This window comes from Lichenostomus cassidix, chromosome 27 (genome assembly GCF_008360975.1).
Source record: "Lichenostomus cassidix isolate B80296 chromosome 27, HeHo_3.0, whole genome shotgun sequence".
In the NCBI taxonomy this organism is placed as follows: domain Eukaryota; kingdom Metazoa; phylum Chordata; class Aves; order Passeriformes; family Meliphagidae; genus Lichenostomus; species Lichenostomus cassidix.
Genome location: NC_139507.1, coordinates 4280925 through 4296749, shown reverse-complemented (window position 1 = coordinate 4296749; position 15825 = coordinate 4280925). Strand labels below are relative to the sequence as shown.

At 61.3% G+C, this 15825-nt stretch overlaps 1 protein-coding gene across 2 annotated transcripts in view; it reads left to right on the top strand.

Annotated features, from left to right (window-relative positions):
- The first annotated feature begins 247 nt into the window (after positions 1-247).
- Positions 248-15825, top strand: part of LOC146426703 (rho GTPase-activating protein 23-like) — a 56938-nt gene continuing 41360 nt past the window's right edge. The window contains exon 1 of one of the 2 annotated variants that reach the window (XM_085083430.1): positions 248-388. In XM_085083430.1, the coding sequence (XP_084939556.1) occupies positions 380-388 (9 nt within the window). In that variant the 5' untranslated portion in view covers positions 248-379. Of the gene's footprint in view, positions 389-13144; positions 13284-15825 lie in introns of those variants that run through there. The other variant, XM_085083429.1, reaches the window with a different exon arrangement.

Below are 15825 nucleotides of genomic sequence, written 5' to 3'. Positions count from 1 at the left end.
GGTGCGAGGGGCAGCTGGGAGTCAGGATGCAGACATGGATGGATGGATGGATGGATGGACGGCGAGGAGGAGCAGGGAAGCAGCCGGCTGGGGCTGTGGGGGTCCCGGGGGGGCCGGGCGGCGGCAGGGCGGCGGCAGGGTCCGGGTGGGGCCGGGGGGGGCCGGGGGGAGCCTCCTCCCGTCGCCGCTCACATGACGCCGCTCCCGGGATGCGCCGGGCGGCGCCGGGCGTGGGCGGCGGCGGCGAGAGGCGGCGGCAGCGGGGCCGCACCGGGGCGCGCCGGCTCCGCCACCGACACCGCCACCGACACCGACACCGGCACCGGGACCGGCCCATGGCCCGCGGGCGCACCGCCGCGCTCGCCCCCTGAGCGGCCCCATGGAGCAGGTAGGGGCGGGGCCGGGATCGGGACCGAGACCGGGACCGAGACCGAGACCGGGATCGGGATCGGGATCGGGATCGGGATCGGGATAGGGATCGGGACCGGGACCGGGACCGGGATCAGCACAGGGACCGGGACCGGGATCGGGATCGGGACCGGGATCGGGATTGGGATCGGGACCGGGATCGGGATCAGCACAGGGACAAGGACCGGGATCGGGATTGACACAGGGACCGGGACAGGTCCGACACCCCCGGGCGCGGCGCCGTTGCGGGTCCCACACCCCCGGTGTCCCCACCTGCCGCCGGGGGATCTCACCTGCCGCCCCTGCCCTCCCCACCTGCTGCTTTCCGCCCCGCCGCGTCCCCACCCACCTTCCCCGGAGCCCGGCGTCGCCCCCCGCCCTCCGCCAGCCCCCCACCCGCTGCCCCAGAACCACCCCAGCACACCGGCGACCCCCGGCTCGCCCAGCCGAGACCCCCAGCGCGGCCCGTGTGCCTCCCCAGCCCGGACCATGTCCCTGCTCTGCCACAGGTCCCTGTCACAGCCCGGGCTGGGTGTCGCCGCGCGGTTTGGGGAGGGGGTTTCAGCTCGGGGAAGGGGCTGGAGCCGCCGTGGGGTGTGGGAAAACCTCGCGGGGTAGGGCGTGGGGTCTTCCTGCTGTGTCCCCATCCCGTTATCCGGCAGCCAACGCCTTCCGCGCCGCCCACCCGGGGCTGGGGTCTCCTAAGCCCCCCGTGCGGTGGCCCTGAGTGGACAGGAGTGTCCCCAGGGTGGGGGTCACCCCCTCCCCATCACCCCCCAGCTGTGGGGTTCAAATCCCCTCGGCTCTGTTTCCCCCCCACATCCCCACCCCTCCGGCTCATCCCAAATCCCCCCGCACCATTCGGCTTCCCCGCACCCCCCGGAGACCCTCTGCGGGGTTGTGACAACGCTGGGGACCCTGGCGGAGGGACGCGTCCCCAGCACGCAGCCAGCCGCGGCCGCACGTTGGGGGCCTCGTGCTGCAAAATCCTCCCCCCCTTCCCGGGGAACGGCGGCGCGGGGGGAGCTCCGGGGTGTCACAGCGCCGAGATGTCACCCAGCGAGGTGACCACACCACCCAGGACCCCCGGGATGGCCACCTCACCACGGGTGACACCGCGCGGTGCAGTGTCCCCCTTTTGGGGCGCGGCGTCCCCGCGCTGCCGGTTTGTTTCCCCGCTGGAAAAATCCCCTTTTTCCCTCCATCCAGCTGCAATGCAGAGGAGCTCCCCAGCCTCCCGCACGCCTTCCCCGCCGCCCTGATTGGCGGCGACGCCTTGCGAAGGGGTTGTGGTAATTTTAGGCCGGGAGCGGCAGCAGGTTGGCATGTGCCCGCGGGCACCGGGCACGGCCGGGACGCTCCGGCAGCTCTGCCCGCTCGCTCTCCCTCCGTTCCCCCGGCGGCGATATTCACCCCGGGGATGCTGCTCGCATCCGGGGCTCCCCAGGGCACCCCAAAATCCAGCAGATCGCAGCCCCTCCCCGATGTGGTATGAGCACGTAAGTCCTCCCGGTCCCTCCCGCCGCTCCGCCCGGTTCTGCTCGGTTCTCTCCCGGGATTCCCGGTTCTCCCGGCCCACATCCCCCCGGCCGCGCTGTTGTTTATCCCGCCGGCCCCGCTGGAAGGGAGGGAAGGAGGGGTTGGGGTTGTAACCCTTTCGTCTCGCCGCCGGCTCAAAATGGCTTCGTGCTGCTGCTGCTGCTGCTGCTGCTGCTGCCGGCGGGGAGTGGGAAATGCTGGTGGGGAGTGGGAACTGCTGGTTGGGAATAGGGAATTGCTGGCTGGGAATGGGAAATGCTGGTGGGGAATGGGAAATGCTGGCTGGGAATGGGAAGTGTTGGTTGGGAATGGCAAATGCTGGCTGGGAATGGGAACTGCTGGTCGGGAATGGGATTTGCAGGTTGGGAATAGGGAGCTGAAGGCTGGGAATGGGAACTGCTGGCTGGGAATGGGATCTGCTGGTCGGGAATGGGATTTGCAGGCTGGGAATAGGGAGTTGAGGGCTGGGAATGGGAACTGCTGGTCGGGAATAGGGAGCTGCTGGCTGGGAATGGGATTTGCAGGTGAGAAATGGGGACTAGTGGTCGGGAATAGGGAGCTGCCGGCTCGGAGTAGGAACTGCCGGCCGGGAATGGGATTTGCAGGCTGGGAATAGGATTTACAGGCTGGGAATAGGTTTTGCAGGTTGGGAATGGGAACTGCTGGTGGGGAATGGGAACTGCTGACGGGAAATGGGATTTGCATCTGGGAATGGGGAGTTGAGGGCTGGGAATAGGGAGCTGCTGGTCGGGAATGGGAACTGCTGGCTGAGAACGGGAACTGCTGGTTGGGAGTGGGAACTGCTGGTCGGGAATGAGAGCTGCTGGCTGGGAATGGGATTTACCGGCTGGGAATGGGAACTGCTGGTTGGGAGTGGGAACTGCTGGTTGGGTATGAGAGCTGCCGGCTGGAAATGGGATTTGCAGGCTGAGAATAGGGAGCAGCTGGCTGGGAATAGGGAGTTGAGGGCTGGGAATAGGGAACTGCTGGCCAGGAATGGGATTTGCAGACTGGGAATGGGAATTACTGGCTGGGAATGGGATCTGCTGGTCGGGAATGGGAACTGCTGTCTGGGAATGGGATTTACCGGCTGGGAATGGGACTTGCAGGTTGGGAATAGAGAGTTGAGGGCTGAGAATAGGGAGCTGCTTGTTGGGAATGGGATTTGCAGGCTGGGAATAGGGAGCTGCTAGCCAGGAATGGGAGCTGCTAGCTGGGAATGGGATTTACCGGCTGGGAATAGGGAGTTGAGGGCTGGGAATGGGAACTGCTGGTTGGGAATGGGAACTGCTGGTTGGGAATGGGAACTGCTGACGGGAAATGGGATTTGCAGACTGGGAATGGGAACTGCCGGCCGAAAATGGGATTTGCAGGTTGGGAATAGGGAGCTGAGGGCTGGGAATGGGAGCTGCAGGCTGGGAATAGGATTTGCAGGCTGGGAATGGGAACTGCCGGCCGAGAATGGGATTTGCAGGTTGGGAATAGGGAGCTGAGGGCTGGGAATGGGATTTGCAGACTGGGAATGGGATTTACCTACTGGGAATGGGAACTGCCGGCCGGGAAGAACCTGCCTGGAGCCGAGGGGACATCCAGGGCCACCCCACCCCAGCGGGACACCCAGACCACCCCCGTGGGCAGCGCACGGTCACCCTCCTGCCCTGGGCAGCGCCCTGCCCTGCCCGCTTTTGCTTTTCCTCCTTTTAATTCCCGGGATTAGGTTCAACCCCAGGGATTAGGTTCAACCCCAGGGATTAGGTTCAACCCCAGGGATTAGGTTCAACCCCAGGGATTAGGTTCAACCCCAGGGATTAGGTTCAAACCCATTTTCCCGGCAGGATTTTCCCTCTCGCTCCCTTTGTCTGCGGCTCGGCAGGGAGCGGCAGCCCGGGGGGCGGGCGGGGGGCTTTCCGCTCCCCCCAGATGTGCTCCGGCAGCTGGAGGGGTTTGGGGTCGGGGGGCTGAGGAGCTGTGGGTCCGCCCTGCTAGAGGAGGGGGAGAGGGAGGGGATTTTGGGGTGGTGGTGGTTTTGGGGTGGTGATTTTTCGGGTGGTGATTTTGGGGTGGTGGTGATTTTCTGGCGGTGATTTTGGGGTGGTGAAGATTTTGGGGTGGTGATTTTTCGGATGGTGATTTTGGGGTGGTGATGATTATTCGGGTAGTGATTTTGGGGTGGTGATTATTTTGGGGTGGTGATTATTTTGGGGTGGTGATTATTCGGGTGGTGATTTTGGGGTGGTGAAGATTTTGGGGTGGTGATTTTTCGGATGGTGATCTTGGCGTGGTGGTGATTTTCCGGGCGGTGATTTTGGGGCGGTGATGATTTTTCGGATGGTGATTTTGGGGTGGTGATGATTTTTCGGGTAGTGATTTTGGGGTCGTGATGATTTTGGGGTGATGATTTTGGGATGGCGATTTTTCGGATGGTGATTTTGGGGTGGTCATGATTTTCGGGTGGTGATTTTCGGATGCTGATTTTGGGGTGGTGATGATTTTCCGGCAGTGATTTTGGGGCAGTGATGATTTTTCTGACAGTGATTTTGGTGTGGCGATTTTTCTGGCGGTAATTTTGGGGCTGTGATGATTTTCTGACGGTGATTTTGGGGCGGTGATGATTTTTCGGATGGTGATTTTGGGGCGGTGATGATTTTCTGACAGTGATTTTGGGGCGGTGGTGATTTTTCGGGTGGGGATTTTGTGGAGGTGATTTTTCCGGCGGTAATTTTGGGGCCGTGATTATTTTCAGGTGGTGATTTTGGGGTGGTGATTATTTTCGGATGGTGATTTTGGGGCGGTGATGATTTTCGGGCGGTGATTTTAGGGCGATGATTATTATCAGGCGGCAATTTTTTGGATGGTGATGATTTTTCGGGTGGTGATTTTGGGGCGGTGATTATTTTCAGGTGGTGATTTTGGTGTGATTATTTTTCTGGGGGTAATTTTGGGGCGGTGATGATTTTCTGGCGGTGATTTTGGGATGGTGATGATTTTTCGGGTGGTGATTTTGGTGTGGTGATTCTCGGATGGTGATTTTTCGGATGGTGATTTTGGGCCGATGATGATTTTGGGGCTGTGATTATTTTAGGGTGGTAATTTTGGGGCGGTGATTATTTTCGGGCGGTGATTTTGGTGTGGTGATTTTTCGGATGGTGATTTTGGGGCGATGATGATTTTCGGGCTGTGATTATTTTGGGGTGGTGATTTTCGGGTGGTGATTTTTCGGGTGGTGATTTTGGGGCGGTGATTTTTCTGGCGGTAATTTTGGGGCGGTGATAATTTTTCCGGCCGTTATTTTGGGGCGGTGATTATTTTCAGGTGGCGATTTTGGGGCGGTGATTATTTTAATGTGGTGATTTTGGGGTGGTGATGATTTTCAGGTGGTGATTTTGGTGTGGTGATTACTTTCGGGCGGTGATTTTGGTGTGGAGATTTTTCGTGTGGTAATTTTGGGGCCGTGATTATTTTCGGGTGGTGATTTTGGGGTGATCATTTTCCAGCGGTAATTTTGGGGCGGTGATGATTTTCCGGCGTTGATTTTGGGGCGGTGCTGATTTTGGGGCTGCGATTTTGGTGTGATGATTTTTCTGGGGGTAATTTTGGGGTGGTGATGATTCTTCTGGCAGTGATTTTGGGGTGGTGATGATTGTCGGGTGATGATTTTTCGGATGGTGATTTTGGGGTGGTGATGATTTTTGGGTTGTGATTTTTCGGGTGATGATGATTTTCCGGCGGTAATTTTGGGGCTGTGGTTATTTTCGGGGGGTGATTTTGGGGTGGTGATGATTTTCGGGTGGTGATTTTTTGGATGGTGATTTTGGTGTGATGATTTTTAGGATGGCGATTTTGGGATGGTGATTTTCCGGGCTGTGATTTTGGTGTGGTGATTCTCGGGTGGTGATTTTTCGGATGGTGATTTTGGGGCGAAGATTATTTTGGGGTGGTGATTTTGGGGTGGCGATTTTTCGCATGGTGATTTTGGGGTGATGATGATTTTCCGGAGGTAATTTTGGGGCGGTGATGATTTTCGGGTGGTGATTTTGGGGCGGTGGTGATGATTTTCTGGCAGTGGTTTTGGTGTGGTGATGATTATTCGGGTAGTGATTTTGGGGTCGTGATTATTTTGGGGTGATGATTTTGAGATGGTGATTTTTTGGATGGTGATTTTGGCGTGGTGGTGATTTTCCGGGCTGTGATTTTGGGGCGATTATTATTTTTGGGTGGTGATTTTGGGTTGGTGATAATTTTTCCGGCGGTAATTTTGGGGCGGTGACGATTTTCGGGCAGCGATTTTAGAGTGGTGATTATTTTCGGGCGGTGATTTTGGCGTGGAGATTTTTCGGATGATGATTTTGGTGTGGTGATGATTCTCGGGTGGTGATTTTTTGGATGGTGATTTTGGTGTGGCGATTTTTCGGGCGGTAATTTTGGGGCGGTGATAATTTTTCTGGCGGTGATTTTGGGGCTGTGATTATTTTCGGGCGGCGATTTTTCGGATGGTGATGATTTTCTGGTGGTGATTCTGGTGTGATGATTTTCTGGCAGTGATTTTGGGGTGATGATTTTGGGGTGGTGGTGATTTTTCTGGCGGTAATTTTGGGATGGTGATGATTATTTTCGGGTGATGATTTTGGGGTGGTGATGATTTTGGGGTGGCGATTTTGGGGCGGTGATTTTGGGGCGGTGATTATTTTCAGGTGGTGATTTTGGTGTGATTATTTTTCTGGCGGTAATTTTGGGGTGGTGATGATTTTCAGGCGGTGATTTTTGGGAGGCGATTTTTCTGTGATGGGCTTGTGATGATTTTGGGGTGGCGATTTTGGTGTGATGATTTTTGTGGGGGTAATTTTGGGGCGGTGATGATTTTTCCGGCGGTAATTTTGGGGCTGTGAATATTTTCGGGTGGTGATTTTGGTGTGGCGATTTTTCTGGCGGTAATTTTGGGGCCGTGATGATTTTGGGGTGGCGATTTTGGTGTGATGATTTTTGTGGGGGTAATTTTGGGGCGGTGATGATTTTTCGGATGGCGATTTTGGGGCAGTGATGATTTTCGGGTGGTGATTTTGGTGTGGCGATTTTTCCGGCGGTAATTTTGGGGCGGTGCCGATTTTGGGGCGGCGATTTCGGGGTGGTGATTATTTTCGGATGATGATTTTGGGGCGGTGACGATTTTGGGGCGGCGATTTTCGGCCGGATGGGCACGGAATGGGGCGTGGGGCTGTCCTGCCGGCTGCGCTGCTGTCCCACCCTGCTCTTGGGGACACAGGGCGGGGTGGCCCCGGGGGGACAGCGACACCGCCGCGGGGCTGGGGGACACAAAGAATGGGAATTTTTTGGGGTGCGGAGGGACCGTGTGGGACACGGTGGCACCAGCGCCTTGGGGACACTGCCATGTCCTTGTCACTGACCTGGAGCGAGGGTCAGTCCCGCGGCCACCTCGGGTTGTGTCACGTCCCTGGTGGCATTGGGGACACCGCGAGGGGACTCAGAGTCCCCTCAGGATGGATGTCTGAGCCCTGCTGTCCTTTTCTGTGCCATGGTCCTGCCCGGCAGGAGGTGGCCGTGTGTCCCCTCACTGGTGTCACAGGCAGAGCGTGGCAGTGTCCCCTCGTGGGTGTCACAGGCAGGGCAGGGCAGTGTCCCCTCATTGGGGTCACCACCAGGATGTGGCAGTGTCCCCTCATGGGTGTCACAACCAGGATGTGACAGTGTCCCCTCATTGGGGTCACAACCAGGACATGGCAGTGTCACAGGCAGGACGTGGCAGTGTCCCCTCGTGGGTGTCACAGGCAGGACGTGGCAGTGTCCCTTCATGGGTGTCACAGGCAGGACATGGCAGTGTCCCCTCATGGGTGTCACAGGCAGGACATGGCAGTGTCCCCTCGTGGGTGTCACCACCAGGATGTGGCAGTGTCCCCTCGTGGGTGTCACAGACAGGAGATGGCAGTGTCCCCTCGTGGGTGTCACAGACAGGAGATGGCAGTGTCACAGGCAGGACGTGGCAGTGTCCCCTCATGGGTGTCACAGGCAGGACGTGGCAGTGTCCCCTCATGGGGGACACAGGAATGGAGACTCTCAGCAGTGGGGCTGTCACCTGAAGGACGCGAGTGGGTGTCACATCTGGAGGAGATGGCACAGCTGGAAGAGGTGTCACAGCTGGAGGAGGTGTCACAGCTGGAGGAGGTGACACATCAAGGACGGGAGTGGGTGGCACATCTGGAGGAGGTGGCACATCTGGAGGAGGTGACACAGCTGCAGGAGGTGTCACAGCTGCAGGAGGTGTCACATCTGGAGGAGGTCCCTTCTCTTCCCATGTCCCCTCCTTGGCAAGGACAGACACTGGTCATTTGGCCCTCAGTGCCTGTCCCCTCTGCAGGGGACATTCCCGGGATGTCCCTCTGGCCAGTGGCCAGCAGGACCCAGCTGGGTGACCTGTCCTGAGTGGCCGGGCAGGCAGAGGGCAGCCATTGTCACATCCCCCCTGTCACACCCCAGGGACCTCCTGGGAAGTGTCCCTGCAGGCCCTGGGGACACAGTGACACAGTGACACCCCGGCGGTGCTGGGTGTGGCCTGAGGGTGACAAAGTTGGGCTGTGCGTGTCCAGCTGTGACACTCCTGTCACTCACGTCCCACTGTTTGTCACCTCCAGCGGCTGGCACGGTTCCCAAGGCCGGGCAGGGGACAGCGGTGGTGACAGGGACACCGTGGGTCACCTCAGTGGTGGCAGGGACACCGTGGGTCACCTCAGTGGTGGCAGGGACACCGTGGGTCACCTCAGTGGTGGCACCACATCCCCAGAGGGCAGAATCCCTCCAGCCACCCCTGGACACTGTGGCTGCTGTCCCCCAGGGTGGCACTGTCCCTGTCCCCATCCCTGAGTGACCTCTGGTCATCCTGTCCTGGGATTTAGCCCACCCCACACCTTTGTCCCTACTGGGGACCCGGGTGGGGACAATGACATCACCAGCAGCAGAGGGACTCGGCTGGGGACAATGACATCACCAGCAGCAGAGGAGCCACCTCAGGGTGGCACAATGGGACAGGGAGAGGTGACACCTGCTCTGTCCATCCCTGTCCTGCTTTCTGGATATCCTTGCCCTGCTCTCGTCCCTGCCTGTCCCTTCCTTGTCCCTCAATGTCCCTCAGCTGCTCCCATCCCTGCCTGTCCCTTCCCTGTCCCTCAATGTCCCTTCCCTGTCCCTCAATGTCCCTCACCTGCTCCCATCCCTGGCTGTCCCCAGCTGGAATGACAAACCGCTGGCAGTGCCACCCCTGGGCTGGGGACATCCCTGGGCTGGGGACACCCTTGGGTTGGGGACACCCCTGGGCTCAGGCTCGGCTCCTCTCCAGCCCCGAATTCCGGGCGGAAATTTGGGATTTATTTGTCCTGGCGGAGCTGCGCTCTCCCCGCGCGCCCGGAGGAAGTTGTTGTTGACACAGGACTTTCTCAATCGTGTCGCGGAAATGTCGCGCTTGGCGGCCAAGGTGGCGCGGGGTGGCATTCCCGGGGATGTGGGGTGGCATTCCCAGGAATGAGGGGTGGCACAGGGTGGCGTTTTTGGGGACTTGGGGTGGCTTTCCTGGGATTGAGAGGTGGCATTCCTGGGAACACAGGGTGATGTGGCATTCCCAGGATTGAGAGGTGACATTCCCGGGATTGAAGGGTGGCACCGGCTGGCATTTTCGGGAACAAGGGGTGGCACAGGTTGGCCTTTCCAGGATTGTGGGGTGGGGTGGCATTCCCAGGAATGTGGCGTGGCACAGGGTGGCATTTTTGGGGACTTGGGGTGGCTTCCCTGGGACTGAGAGGTGGCATTCCCGGGAATTTAGGGTGGCACGGGGTGGCATTTTTGGGGACTCGGGGTGGCTTCCCTGGGATTGAGAGGTGGCATTCCCAGGAATGTGGGGTGGCATGGGGTGGCATTTTAGGGAACTCGGGGTGACATTCCCGGGAACACGGGGTGATGTGGCATTCCCAGGATTGAGGGGTGGCACGAGCTGGCATTTTCGGGAACAAGGGGTGGCACAGGCTGGCATTCCAGGGACTGAGGTGTGGCACGAGGTGGCATTGCCGGGAATGTGGGCTGGCACGGGCTGGCATTTTTGGGGACTCGGGGTGGCTTTCCTGGGGTTGAGAGGTGGCATTCCCAGGAATGTGGGGTGGCATGGGGTGGCATTTTTGGGAACACAGGGTTTTCCCAGGATTGAGAGGTGGCATTCCTGGGACTGAGGGGTGGCACAGGCTGGCATTCCCGGGATTGAGGGATGGGGTGGCATTCCCAGGAATGTGGGGTGGCACTGGGTGGCATTTTTGGGGACTCGGGGTGGCTTTCCTGGGATTGAGAGGTGGCATTCCCGGGAATTTGGGGTGGCACAGGCTGGCATTCCCAGGATTCAGGGGTGATGTGGGGTGGCACGGGGTGGCATTTTTCTGTCCCTGCTGGGGACCCGGCTGGGGACAACGACACTGCCAGCAGCACCGGAGCCACCTCAGGGTGACATCATGGGAGCCACCGCTGTGCCCTGCCCTGTCCATCCAGGGCTCACCCTCTGTTGGCGCCGGCGCTGTCCCCGCGGTCACTCTTGTCCCCGCGGTCACTCTTGTCCCCGCGGTCACTCCTGTCCCCGTGGTCACTCCTGTCCCCGTGGTCACTCTTGTCCCCCACCGCGTCTCCGTGTGTCCCCAAGGGTTGTCACCATCATCCCTCCCTTTTCCCTGCCCCTCCTCCCGCTTTCCTGTCACACTTTCCCTTCCCAAAACCTCCCCAGGGTCCTGGCCGTGCCACCCGGCGCCACGTGGCTCGGTGGTGACACTGTGGTCACCTCCTGTCACCGCGGAGCCTCTGAGGAGCTGTTTGCACCCCGACATTCCACACTGGTTTTGGGGTTTCCTCTGTGTCCGAGTGGCCTGAGCCTGCTGGTGTCCCCATCCCAGCTGTCCCCACGCTGGCTGTCCCTGTCCCTCCCTCTGTCCGTCTGTCCGTCCTGCTGTTTCCCGTCCTCGCTGTTTCCTTTCCCCGCAGGTCTGTGTCACCCTTTGTCCCTCGCTCGGTCCCAAGCCGGCTGTTTCCGTCCCCACGTCAGCCTGTGCCAGTCTCCGTCACTGCTGTCCCTCTGTCCTGGCCTTTCCTGTCCCTGTCACTCCTGTCCCTCTGTCCTGGCCTTTCCTGTCCCTCTGTCCTTCCCTGACTGGCCTTGGCCTCACCGTCCTGTCCAGCTGTCCTTGTCCCCTTCTCCTCTTGTCCCCCTGCCAGCTCCTGTCCAGTCCCTGTCCCTCTCCTGTCCTGGGTGTCCCCTGCCCATCCCTGGGTGACCAATCCCTGTCCCCATCGTCATCCCTGAGTGTCCCATGTGCCTGGCCTGGTTTCTGGATGTCCTTGGCCTGGTTCTGGTCCCTGGTGACATTCCCTACCCATCCCTGTTCCCTGGTCCCTGTCCCTGTCCCTATCCTGCTTTCTGGATGTCCCTGGCCTGATCCTGGTCCCTGGTGACATTCCCTTCCCATCCCTAGATGTCCCATCCCTGTCCCTGTCCTGGTCTCTGGGTGTCCCTTGCCTGGTCAGGGTCTGTGGTGACACTCCCTGACCATCCCTGTCCCTGTCCCTGTCCTGGTTTCTGGGTGTCCCTTGCCTGGTCAGGGTCTGTGGTAACACTCCCTGACCATCCCTGTCCCCTGTCCCCTGTCCCTGTCCCTGTCCTGGTCTCTGGGTGTCCTTTGCCTGGTCAGGGTTTGTGGTAACAATCCCTGTCCCCTGTCCTCTGTCCCCTGTCCCCAGTCCCTGTCCCCGGGTGTCCCTTGCCCCTTATCCCGAGTGTGCCCTGCCCATCCTGCCTGTCCCCTGCCCATCCCCGTGTGTCCCATCCCGGTCCCTCGATGTCCCTTGCCCGGTCCTGTTCCTGGCTGTCCCCTGCCCACCCCGGTCCCGGTTTGTCCTGCCGGTGCCGGTAATGCTCTGCTCTGCTCTGCTCGCCATCGCGGTGCCACCTCCGTTCTGGTTCCCTCTGTCCCGGTGCCGGTTCCCGTTCCTGTTCCCACCCTGCCATCCCGGTCCTGGTTCCGTTCCCGCCCTGCCATCCCGGTCCCGGTGTCGCTTCCCATCCCCGCCCAGCCATTCCGGTCCCACTGCCACTTCCCATCCCTGTCCCGCCATACCGGTGTCGTTTCCCATCCCCGCCATTCCGGTCCCGGTGCTGGTTCCCATACCCTCCTCACCATCCCGGTGCTGGTGCCGGTTCACGCTGTCCCGGTGTCGTTTCCCATCCCTGCCCCGCCATACCGGTGCAGTTTCCTATCCCCGCCATTCCGGTCCCGGTGCCGGTTCCTGTTGTCCCGGTCCCGGTTCCCATTCCCGTCCCGCCATTCCGGTCCCGGTGCCGGTTCCCATCCCCGTCCCGCCGTCACGGTGCCTGTTTCTGCTGTCCCGGTGGTTTTGTTGTGGTGGGTTGGTTGTGTGTGGGGTTTTGTTGGGGCCGGTTCCCATCCCCGCCATTCCGGTGCTGGTGCCGGTTCCCATCCCCGCCATTCCTGTGCCGGTCCCGGTGCCGGTTCTCATCCCCGCCATTCCGGTCCCGGTGCCGGTTCCCATCCCCGCCATCCCGGTCCCGGTGCCGGTTCCCATTCCGGTCCCGGTCCCGGTGCCGGTTCTCATCCCCGCCGTTCCGGTCCCGGTCCCGGTGCCGGTTCCCATCCCCGCCATTCCTGTCCCGGTCCCGGTGCCGGTTCCCATCCCTGCCATTCTGGTCCCGGTGCCGGTTCCCATCCCCGCCATTCCTGTCCCGGTCCCGGTGCCGGTTCTCATCCCCGCCATTCCGGTCCCGGTGCCGGTTCTCATCCCCGCCATTCCGGTGCTGGTGCCGGTTCCCATCCCCGCCATTCCTGTCCCGGTCCCGGTCCCGGTGCCGGTTCCCATCCCCGCCATTCCTGTCCCGGTCCCGGTGCCGGTTCCCATCCCCGCCCCGCCATCCCGGTGCCGCTGCCCTGCCGGTCCCTCCCGCCGGGCGGGCCGTACCGAGCCGCCCCGCGCCCCGCCCGCCGCCGCGGGCACCCGGAGGAGGCGGAGCCGCGACCGGGGCCGGGGCCGCCGCCGGCCCAGCCCGAGCCGAGCCGAGCCGAGCCGAGCCGAGCCGAGCCTAGCCCAGCCGGACCGCACCGCGCGGGACCGGACCGGGCCGAACCCAGCGGGAGCGCGCCGCGCCGGGGAGCGCGCAGCGCGGGGCCGAGCCGAGCCGAGCCGAGCCGTGCGGAGCCGGGCCGGGCCGAGCCGAGCCGAGCCGAGCCCGCCGCGCCCCGATGAATGGGATCGCCTTCTGCCTGGTCGGGATCCCGCCGTCCGCCCCCGCGGTGAGCGGCACCGGGACGCGGCGGGAGAGCGGGAATAGCGACTGGGAGCGGCGCTGGGGGAACTGGGCGGACTGGGGAGGGTGGAGGGCCGGAGAATAGCGACTGGGAGGAACTGGGGGGGTACTGGGAGGACTGGGAAGGGTGTAGGCTGGAGGAAATGGGGGCTGGGAGGAACTGGGGGGTACTGGGTGGACGGTAGGTTTGGGGGGATAGGGACTGGGGGAACTGGGAGGTACTGGGGGAGTGTGGGGCACCGACTGGCGGCGCTGGGATGGCGCCGAGGTCCGGCGGTGTCACCGGGGTTGGGTGATGTCCCTCGGGGCTCATCCCGGCGACAACACCGGGACCAGCCGGTGGCCCGGGGCCGGACTGTGGGTCCGTCCAGCCACCCCCGCCATGTCCCCAAGACCACCGGTGGCCTCGGTGGCCTGTCCCCAACCCCAGCGGCGGCGTGGCAGGGCGGAGGGCCTGCAGCTCAGGGGGACACCCCGGCGAGGCGCTGCCCTTCCCCGGTTCGAGACCCACCGACACCCACGCCCTTCCCCCGAAACTCCGGCCCGGCTGGCTCCGCGGGGCTCCGGCCGGTCCATCCGGTGCCCAGAAACCCCCCGGAGGTCAAACCCACCCCCGCAGCCCCCCGGGACCCCCTGACCCCCGGGTGGGCATCGCCATCCCCCAGCGCCGCCGCACCGGAGGGCGATTCCCATCTCCCGCCGGTGCCAAGGAAATCCAACCCAACCGCTGGCGAAATCCTCATTTCCTGCCCGTTTGGTGCCAAATCTCGGGGTGGGGATGCGAGCTAGGGGTCCGGCGGCGGTGTGGGGACACTGTGACAACGCCTGGGTGGCACTGGCACGGCGCCGGCTGGCTCGGCTAGAAGCTGCACGTCGTCGCTCCTCACCCCGGAGCTGAATTTCGGCCTGTGTTGCTCAGTTCCTGGTTTTTTTAGTTTTTTTTTTTTTTTGGGAACTCGCCTTCCCCGGCTCGGGCCGTGGGGGTAATTACCGGCCGGAGAGGATTAATTGGGGTGTGCGAGATGGCTCGGGGATGAGGAGCTGCTCGGCATTAATCATGGTTTCTCCCGGGATTCCTCCCTGCTTACTCCGTGCCGCTGAGCGCTGCGATTTTCGGGATGGGCTCTGTGTGTGTGTGCGAGGCTTGGGGATTGGATTTGCCGCGGAGTTTTGGGGTGAAATGTGCCCTTTTGGGGGGCGGGACTTGGAGTGAGACCCGAATCGCTGGGGGATTTGGGGCGCTGGGGGATTTGGGGTGATTTTTGGGGTGATTTTTGAGGCGATTTTTGGGGTGAAATGTGCGCTTTTGGGGGGCGGGACTTGGAGTGAGACCCGAATCGCTGGGGGATTTGGGGTCCTGGGGGATTTGGGGTGATTTTTGGGGTGAAATGTGCCCTTTTGGGGGTCGGCAAGTGGAGTGAGACCCGAATCGCTGGGGGATTTGGGGTTCTGCGGGATTTGGAGTGATTTTTGGGGTGAAATGTGCCCTTTTGAGGGGCGGGACTAGGAGTGAGACCCGAATCGCTGGGGGATTTGGGGTCCTGAAGGATTTGGGGTGATTTTTGGGGTGAAATGTGCCCTTTTGAGGGGCGGGACTAGGAGCGAGACCCGAATCGCTGGGGGATTTGGGGTGATTTTTGGGGGGAAATGTGCCCTTTTGGGGGGCCGCAAGTGGAGTGAGACCCGAATCGCTGGGGGATTTGGAGCTCTGCGGGATTTGGGGTGATTTTTGGGGTGTTTATTCCCCACCACACGTGGAGAGAAAGGATCTTTACCACCCTCCCGTGAGCATTCAGCGCCGCGCCACCAGAACTCCTCCCCGACCGCCACCCGCCACGGTGACAGCGACGACGTCACCGTCCCCAAACCTCCACCAACACCTTCCACCCTTGAGCCTCCAACCCCAAACCTGGCCGCGCAGACAAACTGAATTTCTTAACGCCTTTTTATTTTCCTCCCTCTCCTCCTTTCTCTCTGAACCCTGAACTTGAAATTCAGGAAAAGCCTGTGCTCGGCGCTGCTGCTGCCGCAATCCTGCCAAACCTGGCAGCGGCACCGGGCTGAGCCACGCGGCGCCGTGCCACCGCCGTGTCCCCGTGTCACTGTGGTCCCCTGGGAGCCGCGGCAGGGCTCTGGGGTTTGGGTTTGGTGGGTGGTGTTGGTACCCGGGGGTGGTGGGTGATCCTAAATCCTCCCTTGGGGTTGGTGGTGCTGCTTGGTGATGTTAGTTAGGGTCGGCTGGGCGTTATTTGGGGTTTGGGGACAGTGTGGGGTTGGGGACAGCAAGTTTGGGGACAGTGTGGGTAGGGGACAGTGTGGGTTGGGGTCTGGGGTGCTGGGTGAGGGTGGGTGCTGTGGGATTGGCTGCAAACTGGGATTTAGGGCCTCTTCCCAGTTTATGGGGTCAGGAATTCTGGGTGCTGCAGGAATGACTCCAAACTGGGATTTAGGGCCTCTTCCCAGTTTATGGGGTCAGGGATGCTGCAGGACCAGCTCCAAACTGGGATTTAGGGCCTCTTCCCAGTTTG